The following is a 20,612-nucleotide window of genomic DNA, read 5'->3' as shown; positions in this document are numbered from 1 at the left end:
TCATTTTTTATAGTCCCCTCAAGAATTTTGCTATTACAGTGAATACATTAGCCATTTCAATTCTTACTTTCATTAAACATTTCATTTTAATTACGCATTTTCATTTAACATTATACCCTAACCATTTAAAATATTTTGACAGATAAAATTTTACAGTGCCATAATTTTTTAAAACAATGTTTATTAACAGGAGGCAACTGTTTACTGAGCCATTTGTTATTATTGTTTCCTGCTTCACTCTATTTTAAAGAATACAGTGGGAATTTTGTAATAGTTAACGTTTACCAAATGCTTTTTCAGGCTCTCTTTTAAAATACATGATATCTTAAGACTCAATTTTCATATCTATAAAAAGTGAATAATACTACTTAATACTTTTGTAATGAGAATACACATAAAGGCTTAACTTAGGGTCAGGTACATGACAAGAGCTCAGATATTCATCACCAGCATTGTTACCACCATTGCTACCACTTAGTCTTCAGTTCTTCATTTTGGGTATCCCTTTTTTTGGGGATTCTTTTGGTTTTCCCAAGATTGGGATTGCTGTACCTCTGGGTGCCCCCCATAGTACTACTTTTCATTACTCTGTCATAATTACATATTTTCTTCTTAATCTGATCCCCTTCTGGATGGCACATCTTGTGTACCAAGAGTGTCATTGTATTCCCAGGACCTTCATCATGATGGTGCATAGATGCAGATGCTCAGTCAAGGTTTAATGCATGAAGGAATGATTTATTTAATCAAAACTTCACCTCTGCATATATTTATAACAATAAAGTAAGGTTGCTTTTAGTCTGACAGCACGGTCAAAGAATGTTTTCTCTTATAGTCCACTGATGTCTGTGAACAGATCTTGAGAGTGGTAAGTAGGTCCAGTCAACTAGAAGAATTGGTGTTGGAAAACGCTGGACTTCGAACGTGAGTATTTTTCTGAATACATGAATATGTTGCTTTAAAACTTTTGCTGTTTCCTCTAAAATTATAGTTAAAAAAGAAGTTGGGCTGCTCACATATAGAGCATAGTGTTTACTCTTATAAAAGAAGGATCCCTATGATCCGTCATTATCACAAAGATCAAGGATTTTATAACATCTTTTGCTCTTGTGTCACTTGATATTTCTGAGGGTGCATGGTATAGTGGTTAAGAGCGTAGACACTTCAGCCAGGTGCCTCATGGCCTGAAGCAAATCATTTCAACTCTGTGTCTCTGACGCTTCATTTTTAAAATGGAGATAATAATAGTGCCTCCCTTACAGATCATTGATTATGAGGATAAATGAATTAATTCATGTAAAGTGCTTAGAAAAGTATCTTTCATACTCTAGATGCTATGTGTCAGCTTTTATTAGTGTCAGTGGTAGTCATAGTAATAACATTCTGTATGATTTTACTGCTTTGCTTTGATGCATTATAGCCATGTCTTTCTCTTTTCACATTCACACTTGCAGTCTTCATTCGGTGGTGTAGCAGTCAATAGCCGAGCATTATGTGGGGCATAAGAGTTCAATCTTCTAGAACAAAGAGTAGGGAGGGTTGACAGTTTAATAATCATAGCACTTAGTGTGTTACTTTAAGTTAAACATACCTAAAATAGTGGTTTTGATTTTTGTTAAAATATAATATTAGCAGTTGTACCCTTTAAACGCAGTAATTACAGAGATCAGATTTGAATTTATCAGGATTACATGAAATGAGAACCAAGATATAGTGAGTGGCTTATTGTCATTTTCCTGAAAAGCAGGTTCAGTTCAGGTTTTTTTTGTCTTCTGCCTTACGGAGGGGCTAAAAAGTACTATTAATCGCATCTTGCAGTGTTTCTTTAAAGGGGCAATTCTATATTTTCTTTTGGCTTTTGAATGAGATTTTGGCTAATCAAAATGAACCATATTCTGGCTGTGGCTTTATAGATTCTCTCATGAGGATTATAAATTGGGTGTTAACAAATATATGATATATAGATTAATATTGTAAAGAAAGCTTCTCCTTTGTTAGATTTCACTCTGGCTATTTTAGCTTTAAATGTTTTGCTTGAGCAGTTTTATATTTTAAGTTATTTAATCTTACTATTTTTTTACTCACAGAGATTTTGCACAAAAACTGGCCACTGCTCTAGCACATAATCCCTGCTCAGGACTCCACACGATCAATCTTGCTGGCAACCCACTGGAGGACCGAGGTACTGCAGCGTTCACATGATCACTGATACCAGAATTGAAAGAGGATTAAGGAGCCATGCCGGAAGAATAGTATTAAGCTTAATTGTTAATTATGTTATAAATGCTGCTGATGCTCTTGTTGGCTTCTAGTTCTTTCCACCCTTTGATGCACATAACGCTAAAATTTTATAATGATTTACTTTATTGAAGAGACACAAATGGAAAGGAGGATATTACTTTTAAATTACTGTGTTAGCTTTTTATTGCTGTGTAACGAATTACCACAAGCTTGGCAGGTTAAAATGATGCAAACTTACTATCTCACAGTTTCCTTGGGTCAGAAGTCTGAGTACAGGTTAGCTGGGTTCTCAAGAGTATCACATGGCTGAAATCAAGTTGTCATCCTGGGCTGTGATCTTGTCTGTGATCTGAGGTCCTCCTCCAGCTCTGGGTGTTGGCAAAATTAATTTCCTTGGGGCTCTAGGTCTGAGGTTGCCGTTTTCTTGCTAGCTGCCCATATAGGACCATTCCTAGTGTCTAAAGGCTGTGCTCAGGTCCTTGCCATGTGGCCCTTCCTTGTACATGTCATTTTGCTTCGTGCTTGTGGCCAGCAGGAGCACTGCTCTCTGATTCTTACTTTCTGTTACACAGAGCCCCTAATTGGGTCAGGTCCACGCAGGACAATCTCCCTTCTGATTAACTCAGCGTCAGCTGATTAGTGGCCTGTTCACATTAGTGATATCCCATCTGGTTCATCAGTGTGCCCCACGCCCCCCAGGAAATTTACAGGGTGGTATACTGGGGACAGGAATCTTGAGGACCATCTTAGGATTCTGCCACCGACCAATGTCTTCAAATATTGGACAAAATTTAAACATGAGAACAGGGAGGAGCTGAAGGACTAGAGTTCACGATGAAGTGAGAGAAGGTTGCATTACAAGTGCATGGACAGGATTAAAGAAGAAAATAGCTTTTACTCTAGAGAGAATATTTTGTTTTTATAATCTGTTGCAAATGTTTTCCAGCATCGTTGAATAACGCCCTTTCATCTCATAATGTTATATATTTGGTGAGGATCAGTTATTAAACAGAGCTGAAAATACTGAGATAGACACAGTTCTGTTTTTTGTTCTTCATTGAAAAAGATACCTGTGTGATATTCAATAAAAAATTTCAAGAGTAACTTCCCAGCATCTGAAGTAGTGAATCTAAAGGAAGGTTGATACTGAATTAGAAAACTTGGTCACATGAGAAGCACACTCATAGAATAAGCCAAAGGTGGAAATAATGGGTGCACATCTCCGGAATGGGAGTTCCCCTGGGGCATACAGTTTCCTTTAGGAAAAACAAGTGTTGTCTCTGTTAGTCAAATGCTACAAAATGGTGACTATGACAAAGTGGAAGCCATGTAGACCTTTTAGAGACAGGAAAGCTGTTTTGGTTTTAGTTTTAAGATGGGATGGATTCCATCATATTCACCTGCAGACAGGACAGAATCCATAGAGGGAAGTAGTTGTTGGAAACATGCGTTCAGGGCATGAAATCCAGGTCAGGGAAGGACACTCCTTAGTCAGTAGGGACACATCAATTCAACCACAATGAGATGCACTTCTCACCAGTAGTATGGCTAAAATCAAAATAAGTGTTGGAGAGGATGTGGAAAACGGGAACTCATCCATTTCTGGTGGGAGTATAAAATGGTGCAGCCACTTTGGAAACTGGTTAGACAGTTTCTCAAAAAGCTGAACACAAATTGCCACCTGACCTAGCAATTTCACTCCTGGTTGTCACCCAAGAGAAATGAAGCGTACATCCACACAAAGACTGGCAAGTGAGTGTGTATAGCAGCATTATTCATAATAACCAAAACGTGGAAAGAAACCAAACATTCTTTTCTGGTGAGTGGATAGACACAATGCGGTAGATGCGCACAGTGGGAACTGCTGCACAATACAGGACAGTGAGGTGCAGACACACACTGCCACATGGCCGGATCTCAGAAACATTATGTCGGGTAAAAGACGCCAGACCCAAAACACCACATGTTGTTTGAGTTTTGGACAGCAAGGGGAAGGACTGAGCCTGAAGCCGTTCATCTCCTTTCCTGTTGTGACTGCATGTGCTGTGAGGAGCCGCTGTTCCCATCAGCTTGTTGTCTCAGGTGCAGTTCATGGATCAGACCCTGGCCTTTGCCTCAAGCCCCTGCGGTAGCACTTACTTCATTCTGCTGCACTGTGATTAGATGAGAATGTTTCCCCTCCACCAGATACTACTTGTCCCCCAGTCCCCCAAAAACAGCGTAAGACCTTGGACATAATTAAATTAAGTTTGATTTCATTGAATCTTAATTCTCTTCTGCAGGTTTTTAATAGCACTTGAAAATCATGGTGAAATTTATAGAGATTTTTTGGTAGGAAGTCAGAATGTGTTCAGTCAGGAGCATGTTTTTCCTCCATGTTCCTACCTCTGAGGCCTGATTTTGTGTGTCTTTTCATCTACCTGCAGTCCTCACAGGTGTTAAAATCACGTATCATTTCAAGTGTGTTTTCCTCAGCTTCGTGCGCGTATACTAACTCTCCGGTATGGTTTCTGCTCACATACATTTTTTGACACTCCTGAAAATGTTTTTTCAAGCTAAGACTTTCCCCTTTCCTGCCCCTTCTAGATGCATTCACTGTATTTGCTAGTGTTCTTGGACAGCTGCCAACACTTGCATATCCCTCCTTTCTTACACTGTTGGGGCTGAGCCTTGTGAACACAAATTCTTTATAGGTTTTTGTTTTTGTTTTAAAATTCTGGCTAAATATTTAAGATGATTGGTAGCTTTCCTGCTAACGGATGGAAATTCCACAAGATCTCCAATCAAATGTAAAATATTTACAGGAATTTCAATCTAGGGAAGAATTTCCATGATTTTTGTTCTGAGCTTTTCGGTGACAGTACTTCATGTTTGAAAATGACAAAAAGCATCGGGGAGGAGTTGTAATTGAATTGTATAGTATATAAAAGAGGCCAAGCCAGGGAAGATTATCACAAATAAACTCAAAGGCAGTTAAGGTGCCTACAATTTTGAGGAATTCCAGGACCAAATGGAATCTGATTTTGCACCTGAACCACCTACATAGGGACTTACTTGGAAATTCTCAGGAAGAAAGTTGGGCTCCTTCCTTGTGATACGAATGCTGATGCAGGAAAGTCCTGTTATTTACAGCTCTGTCTCCTTGTCATAATTATGTACAAAGGACAGGCAGCCTTATGCTGCTAAGGAGCTTATGGTGAGGGAAATACAATTTAATAAGCAGGGGTGTAGTGTGTCTGGGCACGTTTCAAATGCTAGCTGCCCTGTTCTTCCCCTGAAAGAGCTGCACAGGCAGTGAATGGATCACATGCACACGAGCTCTCATTCTAGTTGCAGGTCCAGGCGTGTTTGCAACTTTCATATTGTAGGTCAAGACCCATTAGCAGATCATGAAGTCAACTTATGACAAGCATTGAAAAGAGGAGAAGAAATAGAATAGGCAATACCAGAGTACACTGTTCAGGAAAACATTAGTTTTAGTTCTCTAATGTGTGTGTATGTATGTATTTTCATATGAAGTTCCTACATCAAGATGTCAAATCTGTTCCTTTATGTGGGCCATGGTAGAAAGGACTTGAAAATCTCTGGTCTGGCTGGACTTTATTGACTAGTTCTGTGGTGAGCCCTCTGGGCTGACCAAGTATCTGAACTGGGGTGTTGACAGTCATCTCCTCACGACTCACCCTTAGGACCTGACATCACTTCTTGGATGAAAGTTGAATATTTTGGGAGAATGCAGCCCCTTCTCTCTCTGCTTATTTCATTTCTCTGCTTTACTTCCCTGAATGTTACAAACTCCATGTTCTTTTCTTCCTAGTTATCCTTCCCAATTAATTACCCTGGTTTTTATGATCTTAGCCTTGTCAGGAATGTCTCTGTCCTTATTTCTACCCCTCATTTTGTTCTAAATCTGATCATTTTATTGAAAGATGATTTAGAATCCTGTCTCAGAGTGGTTTTCTTTTGGAAATGCTGACTTCAAGGACCCAAATATTTTTTTCTTGACCATTTGGCGGCACATCCAGTTTGATCTAAAAGAAACAAAAGAAATAGATTCTAGAATTGCCACTTACCTTTTTTTGCCCTTTACATTTCTCATCTCTGTGTATACCCATGGGTTCTGGAGTCAGAGTACAAGAGGTTCAATTCTAGGCTTTGCCACTTTCTATGCTGAGTTTCCTTGGACAAGTTATGCCTCAATTTTCTCATCCTTAAAATAATATTATATACCATGTAAGGGTATTCTAAGTGAGATAATATACATAAAAGAATAAGAACAGCCTGTCATAAACTGTGCACTCCATTATTCCATTTGATTATGTAAAATAGCCTTGTGAAGTTAAGTAGTGCAGATGTTATGATTCTCCTTTTATGGAGGAAGAACTGTGTATTTGCATGATTTGGACAAAACTTGCAGAGTTCTACCTACTCTCAGTTATTTGGACTCTCATCTAGTATTTCCTGAGTAATCAGCCAGTCAATCAGTCGGTCAGTCAGTCTCTCATACTGTGGTTGTGATTTTCTGGTTTGGCTGTCTAGATTTCCTTTGGAAGTGGGAGAAAAGAATGTTGTGCATGCTTTTTTGAAAAACATTGGCTTATTCCATGTCAATAAATTTTCTTAAATATATCACTTTAATTTTTAAAGATGGCAGGTTTGTATGTGACAGCTATAAAACAAAATTCTTTAGACTCATGATTTCAGCCATATATGATATTTTTATGGATATACAAGGTCAAACAGTATTTTAAAAACTGCCTGGATTTGGATTTTAGGGCATTTGAAAGTTAGGCATACTTACTTCATTTTTTTCAACTGGTTGTTTATTCCTATATTCCTAATTTGTTTATTCCTGTGTTCCTAATTCTATATCCCTAACTCATTCACTCAGCCTTAATTTTGAAATGGGAATACTTCATTGTACTTTATTTACATTTTTCAGTGTTCCTGAACTCTCCAGGGAAACTAGGAATTAGTAGAAATCTGAAGGTCTTTAACTGTGTTTTCTGACATCTATGATGTTCAAATCTATGTTTTCTAAGAGACAAAAAAGAGGTCGTTTGTTTTCCCATATCCCGTTGCTAGAATTCCACAGGCATAATTTTGTTAAACTATTAATATTGACGCTTTCAATTTACAGGGCCTCCTTCTATTTCCTATCATGTGAATCATACTGATTCCAGAATATACAAGTGTTAGAATTATATATGGTATTATCATACATTAAAAAAATTTTTTTTATTAAGGTGTTATTGATACACACTCTTATGAAGGTTTCACATGAAAAAACAATGTGGTTATTACATTTACCCATATTATCAAGTCCCCCCCATACCCCAATGCAGTCACTGTGCATCAGGGCAGCAAGATGCCACAGACCCACTATGTGCCTTCTCTGGGCTACACTGTCTTCCCCATGAGCGCCCACACCACATCATAGGTTTTTAAGTTCATGCATGATTGGTGGGTTAAATCTGTAGTCAGATTTAATTTCCTGTCTTTGTAAGTTAATAACATCAGATGGCAAATCATAATACTAAAAATTTTATAATTTTTTATTAGGCATAAATATGTGGAAGCAGAGGAGCGATAAGTTTTATTTTGAAAGGAGAAATAAAAATTAGACCATTTTTTCTTTAAAAAAAAAAAGCAATAGAAGGATAATCCATCCACTAAAGTCTCCAAACTAAAGCTTTTCATGATAAATTTTGCTTTAACTCACAGCTCTGAAGGCTATGTTTTGCTTTATTTGGGGAGCAGAATTGAACAATTTAGGCCAAAAGCCAAGGTCTCTTCTGTCTCATCTTTGTGGGGAAATGTTTTCTCAATGATCCATTTTTTCCATGGCACTTTTGAGAAAGTAGCTTCAGGAAGCTTTAGGCAGGTTAATTTTTTTGTTTTTTCCTGAAATTTTGGCAGCCAGCCACCTTCAATTTATTAATTTCGCCCCATTACTGAAGTCTGCCAAAGCAGAGGACCCTTTGTGTAATAATCTATTATCTTTTAGCAAAAATCAATTAAGTTCTTTCATTTAAAAAAAAAATGAACAGTGCTGACCCCAGTTATGCCTTTCATTCTGTGAGCACTTAGCAGGGTGTTTCTTTAAAGAAGCAATATAGTTACAACTTGTGAATGCCTAGTAAATTAAGACAAACATTTTTGTCAAGGTAGAAGCTAGTAACTTAGTCTGAAATTTGATTTAAAAAAGTTTACTAGACTATCATAATTAAATATGTGCTTTTAATTCTCTTTACTTTTAATCCTGTTTACCTTTTGTCCTAATTATTCCTTTTAAATAAGTTGCCAAACCATTATTCTAATTTATGTGCTTCACTTTTTTATTACTTGAATTACTTACAGTATGATAGTTCAATTTCCAGAGAAAATTATTCCTGGATTGTTTATTCCTTTTCATCTACCTTCCTATTTAAAGGTAGTTTATGATTAAGGAATGAACAGATGGGTGTGTGGGTGTCTCCAATAGCATAAAATAATTGTTCCAGTCTGGCCTTGAATTTGGTTGTAGGAATTTCCAGTTTTATGTGGTGTTCTAAGTATGTCTGACACAAAAGAAACTATTGAAAGTAAAAAATGGCAATTTCCGTATTTTCTATGGGTTTAATGATATGCATTCATCATTATAGTATTGTTGGGGGGACTGTTGTGTATTTTCCTTGGTCCTTGTCCCTGCCGCAACAGAGAATTGAAGGGCAGAGACACTAGTGAAGCAGAGTAAAAGTTTTATTTAAAGTTACTTAAAGAGAGAAAAAGTGCAGCAGGCAACCTCAGGCAGGAGAGGCGCCTTGAAAGGTTTAAGTCTTATTGAAAGAGAGAAAGTCTGCACACTTAGAAAGTGCAGGTGAGTTCAGAGAGAGGAGCGCTGAAAGATTGGGAAAAAGTCAAAGTTATGCACTTAGAAAGTGCGGGCAACCCCTGAGAGAGATGCACTGAAAGATAGGGGAAAAGTCAAAGTTACCTAAATGCGGGCAACCTTAGAGGGAGGTGCATGCTGAAAGGTTGGGGGTTTCCCCTTTTAAGGATTTTTCAGGAATGTGACAAAGGGCTAGGGGTGCGAACTTGTTAAGTGGTTTCAAGATGTCTATCTTTGATGAGAGAGTAAATCTTTTCTTATCAGTTTTCTAGGTAGTTCTGCAAAATTAACATAAGAAATGTACTGCTCTGGCCCCTCCCAGGATAGCAGCTTCCGGGCTTGGGAGCAGATCAGTTAAGACTGCCTTCCCTTCCTCCAAGGTGGGCCGATTTATCTGTTTGCTGAAGACTTTGTTAAGAATCTTACTTCTTAACTTCTTGGATTTTAAAATGCCATTTTAGCTTTCAGGTAGAATCTTCCTGTCTTTATTATGCTGTTCATAACCTGGCCTTTTAGCAGGCTAAAGTAAATCTTACAATGGCATGATCTAACTGACACAGTGAAGACATGGGCTGTGCTCAGATGCTTTTCTTTATCTGGGGAATATTCAAACATTCAAGGCCAAGTTGCTCCTGACCTTTTGAGCTTTAACTGATTGAGTCTTCTCTGGCTTTCTGGTTTTAACAGGTTAACTCTCAGTCCTTTCTAGGGGGCTTTACGGCCTTATTCTCTTTCCACCCTGCTCATATCTATTTTCCTGCCTAACAGTATCGTACAGAATATTTTCAGTACCCAAAAAAATCCTCTGTGTTCTGCCTATTCATCCCTACTCCCCACCCATAATCCCAGCTCTTGAAAATCACTGATCTCTTTCTACTGTGTCCGTTTTTCCTTTCCCAGAATTTCATATAGTTTTCCACTCCTATGGTTAACTACTGTTATTCCCTCTCCTCTGACACCAAATGCTATGGTGTCTTTTTTTACATGTATGTATAATGATAATACACAGCAGTCATAGTAGTATAACTCTGGGCTCCTGGACCTGATTCCAACATGGGTAACTATGTGGGAGGGAATCTTCCCACACATACTTACACCAAGCAATTCTCAAACACCAGCAGGGAGTTGGAGAACTCAATTCTGATGCTGTCTGTCTGGAGAGAGCACCAGATTCCCAGGTTAAGGACTCCATCCTACAAGTCTACCCTCCACCCCCCACTCCAGATGCCAGGTTGCAAGCCCCAGGCAGTTACTTGTGCTTTTGACCTATGGCTACAGGTTGGAGGTTCCCACGACCTCCCCCTTAGGTTCGATTAATTTGCTACAGTGGCTCACAGAACTCAGGAGAACACTTGCCTTTACCAGTTTAATAAAGGATACAAGTTAACAGCCAGATGAAGAGAGACACAGGGCAAGGTCCCAGATAAAGGAGCGTCTGTCCTCGTGGGGCCTGGCCCAGTGGCATGTGGAGGAGTTCTGGTTCCCCAAGCGTAGAAGCTCTCTGACAGAGAAGTGGGATCCAGTCAAGCAGAGCAGAGATCAAAAACCTCTTCTCAGAGATTTTTTATGAAGGCTTCATTGCATAGTCATGATTGGCGAAATTCTTGGCCGTTGGCTGATCCAACCTAGCAGCTGCCCTTGGGTGGGGTGCAAAAGTCTCTCATTAATATAACAAATCACCCATTTCACTTTAAGACTGCAGTATTTTCAGAACTGTGGATGAAGACCAAATATACTTAGGAAATATGTATTTTGTCATATGAATGAATAACCGCATAATGTACTTCCTATGACTTATTCAATCCTAACTACCAAGGAATGTGACTGGATCATATGGTAAGAGTTTGTTTAATCTTTGAAGAAACCACTGCACTTTCTTCCAAAGTGGCTGCAACCATTTCGCATTCCCCACAAGCAATTAATGAGAATTCCTGTTGCTTCACATCTTGGCCCGCTTTTGATTGTCAGTTTTCCAGAATTTGACTATTCTAATAGGTGTGTAGTGGTATCTCGTTGTTTTAATTTGCATTTCCCTGATGACATTTGAGGTGGGTCATCTTTTCATATGCTCATTTGCCATCTGTGTATCTTTGGTGAAGTGTTTGTTAAGGTCTTTGCATCATTTTTAAGTGGGTTGTTTTCTTATTGTTGTTCCTGTATATTTTGAATTACAGTCCTTTATCAGATATGTCTTGAAAACATTTCCTCCCAGTTCGTGGCTTGTCTTCTGATTGTCTTGCCATCTTCTGCAGAGCAGAACTTTTTAAATTTTAATGAAGTCCTGCTTATCAATTCTTTCTTTAATGGATTGTGCCTTTGGTGTTGTATCTAAAAGGTCATGGTCATTACCATAGTCCTCCAGCTTCTCTCCTCTGCTATCTTCCATACCTAATTTTTCAGTAAATTATTTTATAGAAGTATAACATTGAAAGTCCAGGGAAAGGAAATCCTGGGGCAAAATACCTCTAAAACCAAAATCAGTCACAGGGAGAAATAAAGTTTAAAACCCGTTTATTGCTTACAAACTGCAGACTGGGGCCGTTTCTCTCTCCTGCTCCAGCAGAAGCCACCCAGCCCTCACCTTAACCTCTCAGGTTCAGATAAGTCCTGGGTTGCCCAGGTAATTACCCACTGATACGGAGATGAACAGCTCTCCACCCCTGAGGAACCCCTATTGATATGTAAATGCACCAAAGCCAGGTGAGATATTCTGGAAATATTACGATTTTACCCACAAACGTACATACAGAAAAGTTCACAAACCCTATGTTTACATCGTAATGAATTTTTACAAAGTGAACGCTCTCATGAACCCACTACCAAGATCGAGAGAGAGAATGTTACAAACATTCCACAAGCTTCTGTAGTGTTCTGCTGTCATCTGTTCTCTAGCATCTGGGGGAAGGTAACTATTTTGACTTCTGTCATGATAGACTGGCTTTGTTTATTCTTGAATTTCAAATATACAGAATTATATAGTATATACTCTTATATTTGGCTTCATTTTCTTTTCTCTATGAGGCAGTTTTTAATAATGGATTAATTTTTTTGAGTAAATTAGAGGTCTATTGAAGTTATCTATTTAAGTTTTGGTAAGTTATATTTTTCACAAAAAATTTCTCCATTTCTTTTAAAATGATACATTTTTTGAACTTCAGATTTTTACACTCTTCAGTTATATTTGCAATCTCTGTAGGATTCCTATTAGTGTTTTCTTTTCATTTCTGATTTTCATTATTTGGTCCTTTTCTTCTTTTTTTTTTTTAAACTGGTCTTGGGGTTTATTAATGTTATTAGTTTATTGACCAGTAAATTTTGTTAAGTTTACTTATTTTATGGTTGCTTTCTATTTATTTGATTTCTTCCGTTGTTATTTCTTTTTTTTATGGGGATGGAATGGTATGGGTAAAATTGTAACATTTCCCAAATATCGCACCTGGTTTTATATCTGCATATGGATAGGCATCAGAGGTGGAAAGAAGTATGGCTTTAGTGCATTTGCATCATTCCTCAGGGGTGGAGAGAAGTTCATCTCCATATCAGTGGGTGATTACCTGGGCAAGGAGGGCTTATCTGCACCCAAGAGGTGCAGGGAGGGCCGGTTTTGCTGCTGCTGGAGCAGGAGAGAGAGAAGGGCCCAAACTGAAGTTTGTAAGCAATAAATGGGCTTTAAATTTTATTTCTCCCTTTGACTGATTTCGGTTTTTAGAGGTATTTTGCCCCGGGATTTATTTTTCCCAGACTTCATCTGGCACAGTCGGCAGGATTCCTCTGAACCCAAATCTGCCGTAATGGGTGTGACCTTTGGGAGGGCTGCCCCTAGAGATGATGGGGAGAAGCGGCGCTCACGCCGAGGGACATGTGTCCACACTCGTGTGGTCGTGGAGGCGCCACCACCGCTGCTGGCCGTGCCGACCCCGGCCCGTGGCCCGAGCCTAAGGCTACTGCCACTGCTGCTGCTCCTGCTGCCGGTGGAGCCTGGTCACAACCATGGAAAGGAGCAGGTGTCCGGTCACCTTGATAGAGAAGCAGCTGGCTGCTCTGTACCATACCTTGCTGGCTATGGAGCCCATTGCTGGGACAGACACCTACTGTACATCATGTGACCAGCCATTTGCCTTTGGCATCCCCAGGGAATAATGCAGCAGATGCATTGGCCCATGTGCTCTGGCCAGAAGGAAAGTCTGCCCTTGATGTGGCCCAATGGCTGCATTAGTGTTTGTTGCAGGTGGGGCAAAAGACAATGTGGGCTGTAGCCCATCAGAGGGGCCTGCCATTGACCTTTGAAGAAGTCAGCCGAGCCCAGAAGGAGTGCCCTGCACATTGTGCGGATCAGCAAACCACCAAGAGGGGCCTAGAGCATCTCTTTGCAGCCTAGGGCCGGTCACTGGTGATTGAGAGCAATCAAGGCACCCACTTTATTGGACATGCATTGCAAGGATGGGTGCAGCAATTAGGAGTAAAATGAACATGGCCCTGGACATTTCAACACATGGACCGGCAATGGCTGGCTCTTCTAGCACCTTGGGGAAAAGGCCTGGAAGCTGGCCTCCTATGTATTCCTGGAATAACAGCAAAGTGGCCCCCCGACAATCACGGTTATTTGCTTCTACAGTCCCTGTGCCCTGGATGCACCCCCTGCTGCAGCTGCCGCATGATGGCTGGAATGGACGAGCTTTGGACTTAATCTGCGTGGGACTTTGAACCTAGCTGAATCCTCTGGCTTGAGAATTATCATGATTGTGTTGGTGTTGTCAAGAAAAAAAATGCTTGAAGAGAGACTTGACTTTGTCTAATGTTTGGTAAAAGTTTTGTGAGCAATCTAGCATGGTTGTTAGGAATGAGTAAACAAGTGTAGAAACATATTTTGTGCTTAGTGAGAGATTGTGCTGTAAAGTACGTTTACTTCATCTACATAAGCTGAATCCTCTGGTTTGAGGATTATGAAGATTTTATTGCTGTTGCTATTGTATGTTCCTAGATTGCTCGGAAGAGGGGATCGAGTACATAGTAAAGTGAGATTTCTGGAGGGGTGGCCTGTGGGTAAAATTGTAACATTTCCAGAATATCTTGCCTGGCTTTAGTACAACTGCGTATCAGGCGTTCAGAGGTGGAAATAAATATGGCTTTTGTGCATTTGCATCTTTCCTCAGGGGTGGAAAGAAGTTAATCTCCATATCAATGGGTAATTACCTAGGCAAGGAGGGGCTTATCTGTACCTGAGAGGTGAGCGGAGGGGCGGTTTTGCTTCTGCTGGAGCAGGAGAGAGAACTGGCCCCAGTCTGCAGTTTGTGAGCAATAAATGGATTTTAAACTTTATTTCTCCCTTTGACTGATTTTTTGGTTTTTAGAGGTATTTTGCCCTGGGATTTCCTTTCCCTGGACTTACAAGTGGGGATTAATGTGCTGTTTTTCTTTCAAACATCTTGAGATGGATACTTAGATAATCCGCTTCTAGCTTCTCTTCTTAATTACATATAGACGACTACAGATTTCACTCTAAACATGGCTCTCATTGTTTCCCCAAAATATTCATACAATAAATGAAAATATTTTTTCATTGTGGTTTTTTTTTCGTGGACTCATTTGTTACATAGAAATATATTGCTTAAGTTCTAGTTATTTGGGGATTTTCTAATTGTCTTTTTATTATAATTTCTATCTTAATTCCACAATGGTAGCAGTTAGAAAATAATAAAGGGATGCTAGAAACTAATAGAGAATATGCTCTGTATGATTTCACAGCAGTTAAGGAACAGGCTCTGTATTATTTGTTGAGACAGTATATGAGAACATTTTACCACTTTTGGCAAACGCTCTGTGTGTACTTTGAAGAAATATATTCTGCACTTATTAGGTACAGTGTTTTAAATATACCAAATAAATCTTTTTTCATTATGCTCTTGGTATTTTCCATATGTTTCCATAATCTTTTTTTTGGTCCATTTTATCTACTGTGTTTAAAAATCTAGCACTATTGTGTGTTTGCATATATGTGTATAATAGTACATGTATTTTCTTTTTATCATTAAATTTAGTTCTTACATTTTGAGAATGTTATTCAGAACATACAGATTTAGCATAACTACATTTTCATTAATGAAATGTCTCTTATTTCTACTCATGCTTCTTAAAATCTAACTTGTTTATATGATTACAGAAGCACCAGTTTTTTTTGTTAAAGCTTGCAGTGTATATCATTTTCCATGCTTTTAGGTTTACTTCTGAATACATAAATTTCTAAGTGTGTCTCTTAAAAACACCTGGTATTTTTGTTTAGACAATCCACCTTTGACTTTTAGTTTGAGTGTTTAGCACAGTTATACTTAATGTAATTATTAATTTGTGTGATGGTGTGTGTGTAATCTGGTTTGTCTTTTCCCTTTGTTCCTTTCTCATCTCACCTTTTTTGCCTTTTGGATTAATTAAGTTTTAAAATTGCTTCATCTTTTTCCTCTCCCATCATTAACTTGTTAGTTATTCATTCTTTTACAAGAATTGATCAACAAAATATCAGGTCTGCCTCCTCTTTGCAATTAGCAATATAGATTAGCATATTCAGATAAAGAACCTGTTTCACATTATTTAACCCAGTGATTGTCAAACTTGGGAAATGGTGTGGAGAGATAGGCAGGGGCTCCCAGAATACCCACCATCCCTGGGAAAACACCCATCTAGAGGTTTAGTCAAGTTGTGTGCCTTTTTATTATTTCTACAGTAGTTACTTCTTGATAATCTTTGATAAAATTTTTAGAGGTTTTGGGGTTATAAAAGGGCAGCAACCAGAACAGTAGTTCCTTATTAGTGCCTGGAGTTTGACAGTCAGTCTAGGGGGCTATATGGTTAATTCTGTTTTAGGAGCCCTCCCAAAAACATGCCACCGGGAAGGTAATAACTCACAGGCAGCAGGAGGTTGGTTGAAGAACCTGTAGGAAGGTGTATATGCATTTATTGTTTCTTACCTCGCAGAAAGCAGTGCACATTCCTAGCACCCTTGGATGAGTGAGCCAGTATCCGTAGTCTTCCATTCTGGCCATTAAATGTAAACATACCTGATTTTAATACTTGAGAGTTATTTCAAGTTACACAACCTACCTTTGAGAAGTTAAAACATGCTCTAATGCCTTGTCCGGGGTTTTTAGCCCACTAGCTAATTAAGTATTGGAATCCATCTGCTAAAAGTGAAGCTGTTTATCTGACTAGTTGATGTCATGCTGTTTCTCTTAACAATAATTAAACAGCATGTATCTGCTCACCCAGAAGATGGAGCAGCTCATTAAGACACAGTTAAAAAGGAAAGGGAAGGACAATTATATCCCTCTTCCTGAGAGTATTTGCATTTGAAATAGGGCTGTTAGGAGAGACTCACACTTGGCCCAAGTAAAAACATCTCTAATGGATAATTATGTTTAATTAAGCAATCTTCCTATTCTCCTTCCCTATAGGTGGGACAGAAAGAAAAGGACACATGATGGTAGATGATTAGAAAACAAGGTTTGACATTAGAAAGAAAAAGTAATCACTTGAATTGGAGTCAAATTTAAGTTAATTTTCAGGCATTGTGAAACATGCAGTTTTGAGAACTTGAAAATTCTAATGATCTCTTTTTTTCCTCTCTTAGGTGTATCCTCTTTAAGTATTCAATTTGCCAAACTCCCAAAAGGATTAAAGCATTTAAATTTATCTAAAACCTCACTGTCACCTAAAGGTACAGTATATCTTATTTACTTAACTTTATGTGTATGATGTTTTTGCTGCACAATGCTTCCTTAAATAGTTAAGAGTTATTACTCAGTTATGTATCTGAATTTTAAAATATATGTATTATGGTATCTTGGCAGTTTTAAGATAAAGAAATTATGTAATTGGAATTCTGGTTGCCTGAAGTAAAATGCTTTCAGAGTAGAGAAAATTTTTTGAAATACACATGCAGTCTTTAACTTTTGAACTTCAAGTCAGGGAATGCTCACCTGGCTGCCACCGGCCTCATTCCTCACATTCCCAGAGGCAGCTGGGTGTGTTTCTCTTCCTTCATCCTTCGTGTAAAGCATTGCATGTCCCCTTCCCCATGTCTGTTCCCACCCCCTGGTTCCCATATTTCAGATGGACTGTCTGCTCTACAGAAAACTGTTGGCCTAACCACCCAGTCACCACTGTCTCTACCCCATTATTTGCTGTTCTGGAAATTTCCTTTCCTTCCCCAGATTCTTTCCTGGTTCCACTCATCCTCCTCTCGTTTATCCAGTTGCCCATCAAAGCCTGTTGATTCCATTATTATTTTGCCACATCAGCAAACTCATAATAATACTGGAAATGCCTCTGCATACATCATGCCTTTGCACATGCTTCGTATTCTGCTGAAAAGTTGTTCTCTCATCCTGTATAGGGAAAACCTCAGTTCTTCCCTTCCTGCTCTGTTTCTCTTTCCTGTGTGTCTTCTTTACTACTCACACGAAACACTCCACTTCTGCCTTTTCTGGTCACCAGATGTGTGGAGGTTTTTCTCCACACCAAGCAATTCTGACATCAGCTGGGTTTCTGTAACTCAACTCAGTTCTAATGCTAGCTACGTGGAGATAGTGCCAGATCCCGCACAGTAAGGGCTCAGTCCTCTGAGACTGCCCCCCCAACTCCTGCACTTTAGATGCTAGTTGCAAGCCCAGGTTATTGGAGGTTCCAAAGCCCTCTGCCTTGGGCTTGATTTACAACAGTGGCTCACAGAACTCAGAGAAACACTTATATTTACCGCTTTATCAAGGAATATGAAAGGATACAGATGAAGAGCCAGATGAAGCGATAGGTGAGGGTGAGATCTAGGGGTGGAGTTGAGGTGTCCCATGCAACCGGTGTGGATGTGTTTGCCAGCCTGGAAGCTCTCCCATGCCTGTCCTACTGGAGGCTTCCTCATTTAGGTGTAATCAGTTATCAGCCCTTCTCTAATTATTAACCCCGTCTCTAGCACCTCTCCCCTCTCTGGAGGATTTGGAGGTGGGGAGAAGGCTGAAAATTCAAAGCTTCTAATCACAGGTTTCATCTTTTAGTTGACCAGCCTCCATCTAAGAGCTGCCCAGTGCCACCTCATTACAACGAAAGAGTTTCCTGGTGCCCTTACTACTTAGGAAATTACAAGGATTTTAGGAGTCCAGTGTCAGGAACCAGGGGAGTTCCAGGGGCAGAGACCAATACATGTATTTTCTCTTACCTCACACATCCCCAAATATTCTTGCAGAACTTCAGTTTATTTTGTTAAAGTTTCTCTCTTATCATCTCTTCTGAGACACCTCAACAGAATCAACTATTCTTTCCTCTGTGTTATTCTAGATCACATATCTGTTATTACTGTGTAAGTATTGTGTCTTCAGTACTAGAATGGGCATCTCCCTGAGGCCTGTACTTGTCTCTTCTCCATGTTTCCAGCCCCTCCCTCAGTCTCAGTGTCTGGACTCTTGTGGGTGTTTAATGAAAGTTTCTTGAATTAAATACCTTGCCATTTCTTAAATATATCACTGTCTTTTGAGGGCAGTGTGTGTAGGGATTAATAGTGTCAGTTCTCAAGCAGATTGACTTGGGTTGGGTCCTGAGTCCTGTAACTTTTTTACAATCTCCTGGTTCCTCAGTTACCTCACTTATAGGATGGAAATATGAGTATCTACTTCATCAGAGATGGTATGATGAAAGGAGTTAATGTAAATACAGTGCACTTTTTTGGGCATGAGGGCCATGCCACCACTACCACCACCACCTCCACCACCTCCACCACCATCACCACCTCCACCACCACCACCACCACCACCTCCATCACCACCACCACCACCACCACCATAATCATCATCATCTTCATGACCTTGTGCTTTCATGGTTTCTGTGTGCTTTTATTTTGGCCTGGGATAGCCTCAGTGTCCCCATCCACAAATCAGGTGAATTACTGCTCATTCTGTAAGGTTCAGCTTCTCTCTCACTTTCCCTTTGGAGCCTTCTCTTCCCACATCCTGCAGAATGAAAGGTTCCTTTCTCTGTTTCACAGTACTTGTATATTCCTCTCTGTTAGTGTGTTTCCTAATATATGTTGATTGCATTTTAGCTGGGGATTTTTCTGGACAGGAAGGGCTTTGCCTCAGTCATTGTTGTGTCCCTGTTGCATTGCAAGTTCTCTCTGAATGTGTCATGGCTGAGGGGGTGATGCTAAGTGGGCCCCCAGTGATCTTATGTCCATCCAGTCATACTTTATTCTGACCATACAGTTACATTAAGAGTGATTTGAAGTTGGGGTATGTTCCCTAAGTCCCATGATTTTATGTGCACACATTTGTATTCACCTGTTTAAGATTAAGGCATAAAAGAAACCTATCAAAGGGAAAAATTTCCCCAGGAGTCAGGGTTTTCTGTCTTGGTATCTGAAGCCATCTAAGATCTTAAAGGTAAGGGTAGTCCCTTTATGTTATCACTGTTTCACCTCAGCAAATCAGTTTTATAAAAACCTTTTTCTGATGATTATCCGTGTATAAATATTTATGGCAAAGATCTAGAAGAGACAGAAAAGTACAAATAAGAAAGCAAAAATTACTTGTAATGCCAGTACCATACATACCATTACAAAGCAGTCATTGTTGACAATTTGGTGCCCATCCTTTCATACTGTTTTCTGTTTACATGGTGTGTGTGTGTGTGTGTGTGTGTGTGCGTGCACATATACATATACACGTATATAAATGCATAATTATACACACAGGTATAAATAAATGCATAAATACACACATACATATACCCATATACACACACATGCATATATGGATTAAATGGATTATACAATGCTTACCTTTTTATAAACTTTTCCCCCACATAGTATATTGTGATTGTTTATGTCGGTAAACACATGATCACTTCTAGTGGCTTCATGATATTCCTTCGTTATTTGTATTTTTTTTGAGGAAATTGCTAGTTGCCATCCTTTGTTCTTTCCTTATTTACAATGTTAATCTTTCTTAATCTATATGAATTTTCTACATATTCTAAGTATTAATCATTTGTCATGTGCTCCATAGGTCTAACTCATTTTTATATTAATTTTTATTGAGACATAATTGACATACAATATCCTGGCTTTCTGTGTACAACATGATTCAATATTTGTATGTATTGTGCAGTGACACAATTAAGGCTACTTAACATCCATCAACATATATAGTTAGTAATGTTTTTTTCTTGTGATGAGAACTTCTAAGATTTACTTTTAGCATCTTTCAAATATTCAATATCATATTATTAATTATAGTCATCACCATGCTGTATGGTCCAACACTTTTTTAAGATACAGGGTTTTGTTTTGTTTTTTCAATTTGTTTATTTTATTAGTTCATTACAATAAAACAAATAAGATGGTTGTGGTGATCCTTTATCCTCCCAAGGACAAGTTTTAGTTCTGAGGTACCTCAGCGTCTCTCCTCACTGATGCTGACCCTCCTGGTGTGATGGGGGTGGGAGGTTCCCCAGGCAAAGGTGG

The 20,612-nt window shown here is 39.1% G+C and overlaps 1 protein-coding gene across 9 annotated transcripts in view; it reads left to right on the top strand.

The window, feature by feature from the left end:
- CARMIL1 (capping protein regulator and myosin 1 linker 1) overlaps positions 1 to 20,612 on the top strand; it is a 356,120-nt gene that overhangs the window by 218,777 nt on the left and 116,731 nt on the right. For all 9 annotated transcript variants that reach the window (XM_057493799.1, XM_057493802.1, XM_057493798.1 and 6 more), the window contains 3 exons: positions 836 to 924; positions 2,088 to 2,182; positions 16,734 to 16,820. In XM_057493799.1, coding sequence (XP_057349782.1) covers positions 836 to 924; positions 2,088 to 2,182; positions 16,734 to 16,820 — 271 coding nt within the window. The remainder of the gene's footprint in view (positions 1 to 835; positions 925 to 2,087; positions 2,183 to 16,733; positions 16,821 to 20,612) is intronic.

Source organism: Manis pentadactyla, chromosome 16, assembly GCF_030020395.1.
Source record: "Manis pentadactyla isolate mManPen7 chromosome 16, mManPen7.hap1, whole genome shotgun sequence".
Taxonomy (NCBI): Eukaryota; Metazoa; Chordata; class Mammalia; order Pholidota; family Manidae; genus Manis; species Manis pentadactyla.
The sequence above is the reverse complement of the archived record's forward strand: the minus strand, read 5'-3'. Positions and strand labels throughout refer to the sequence as shown.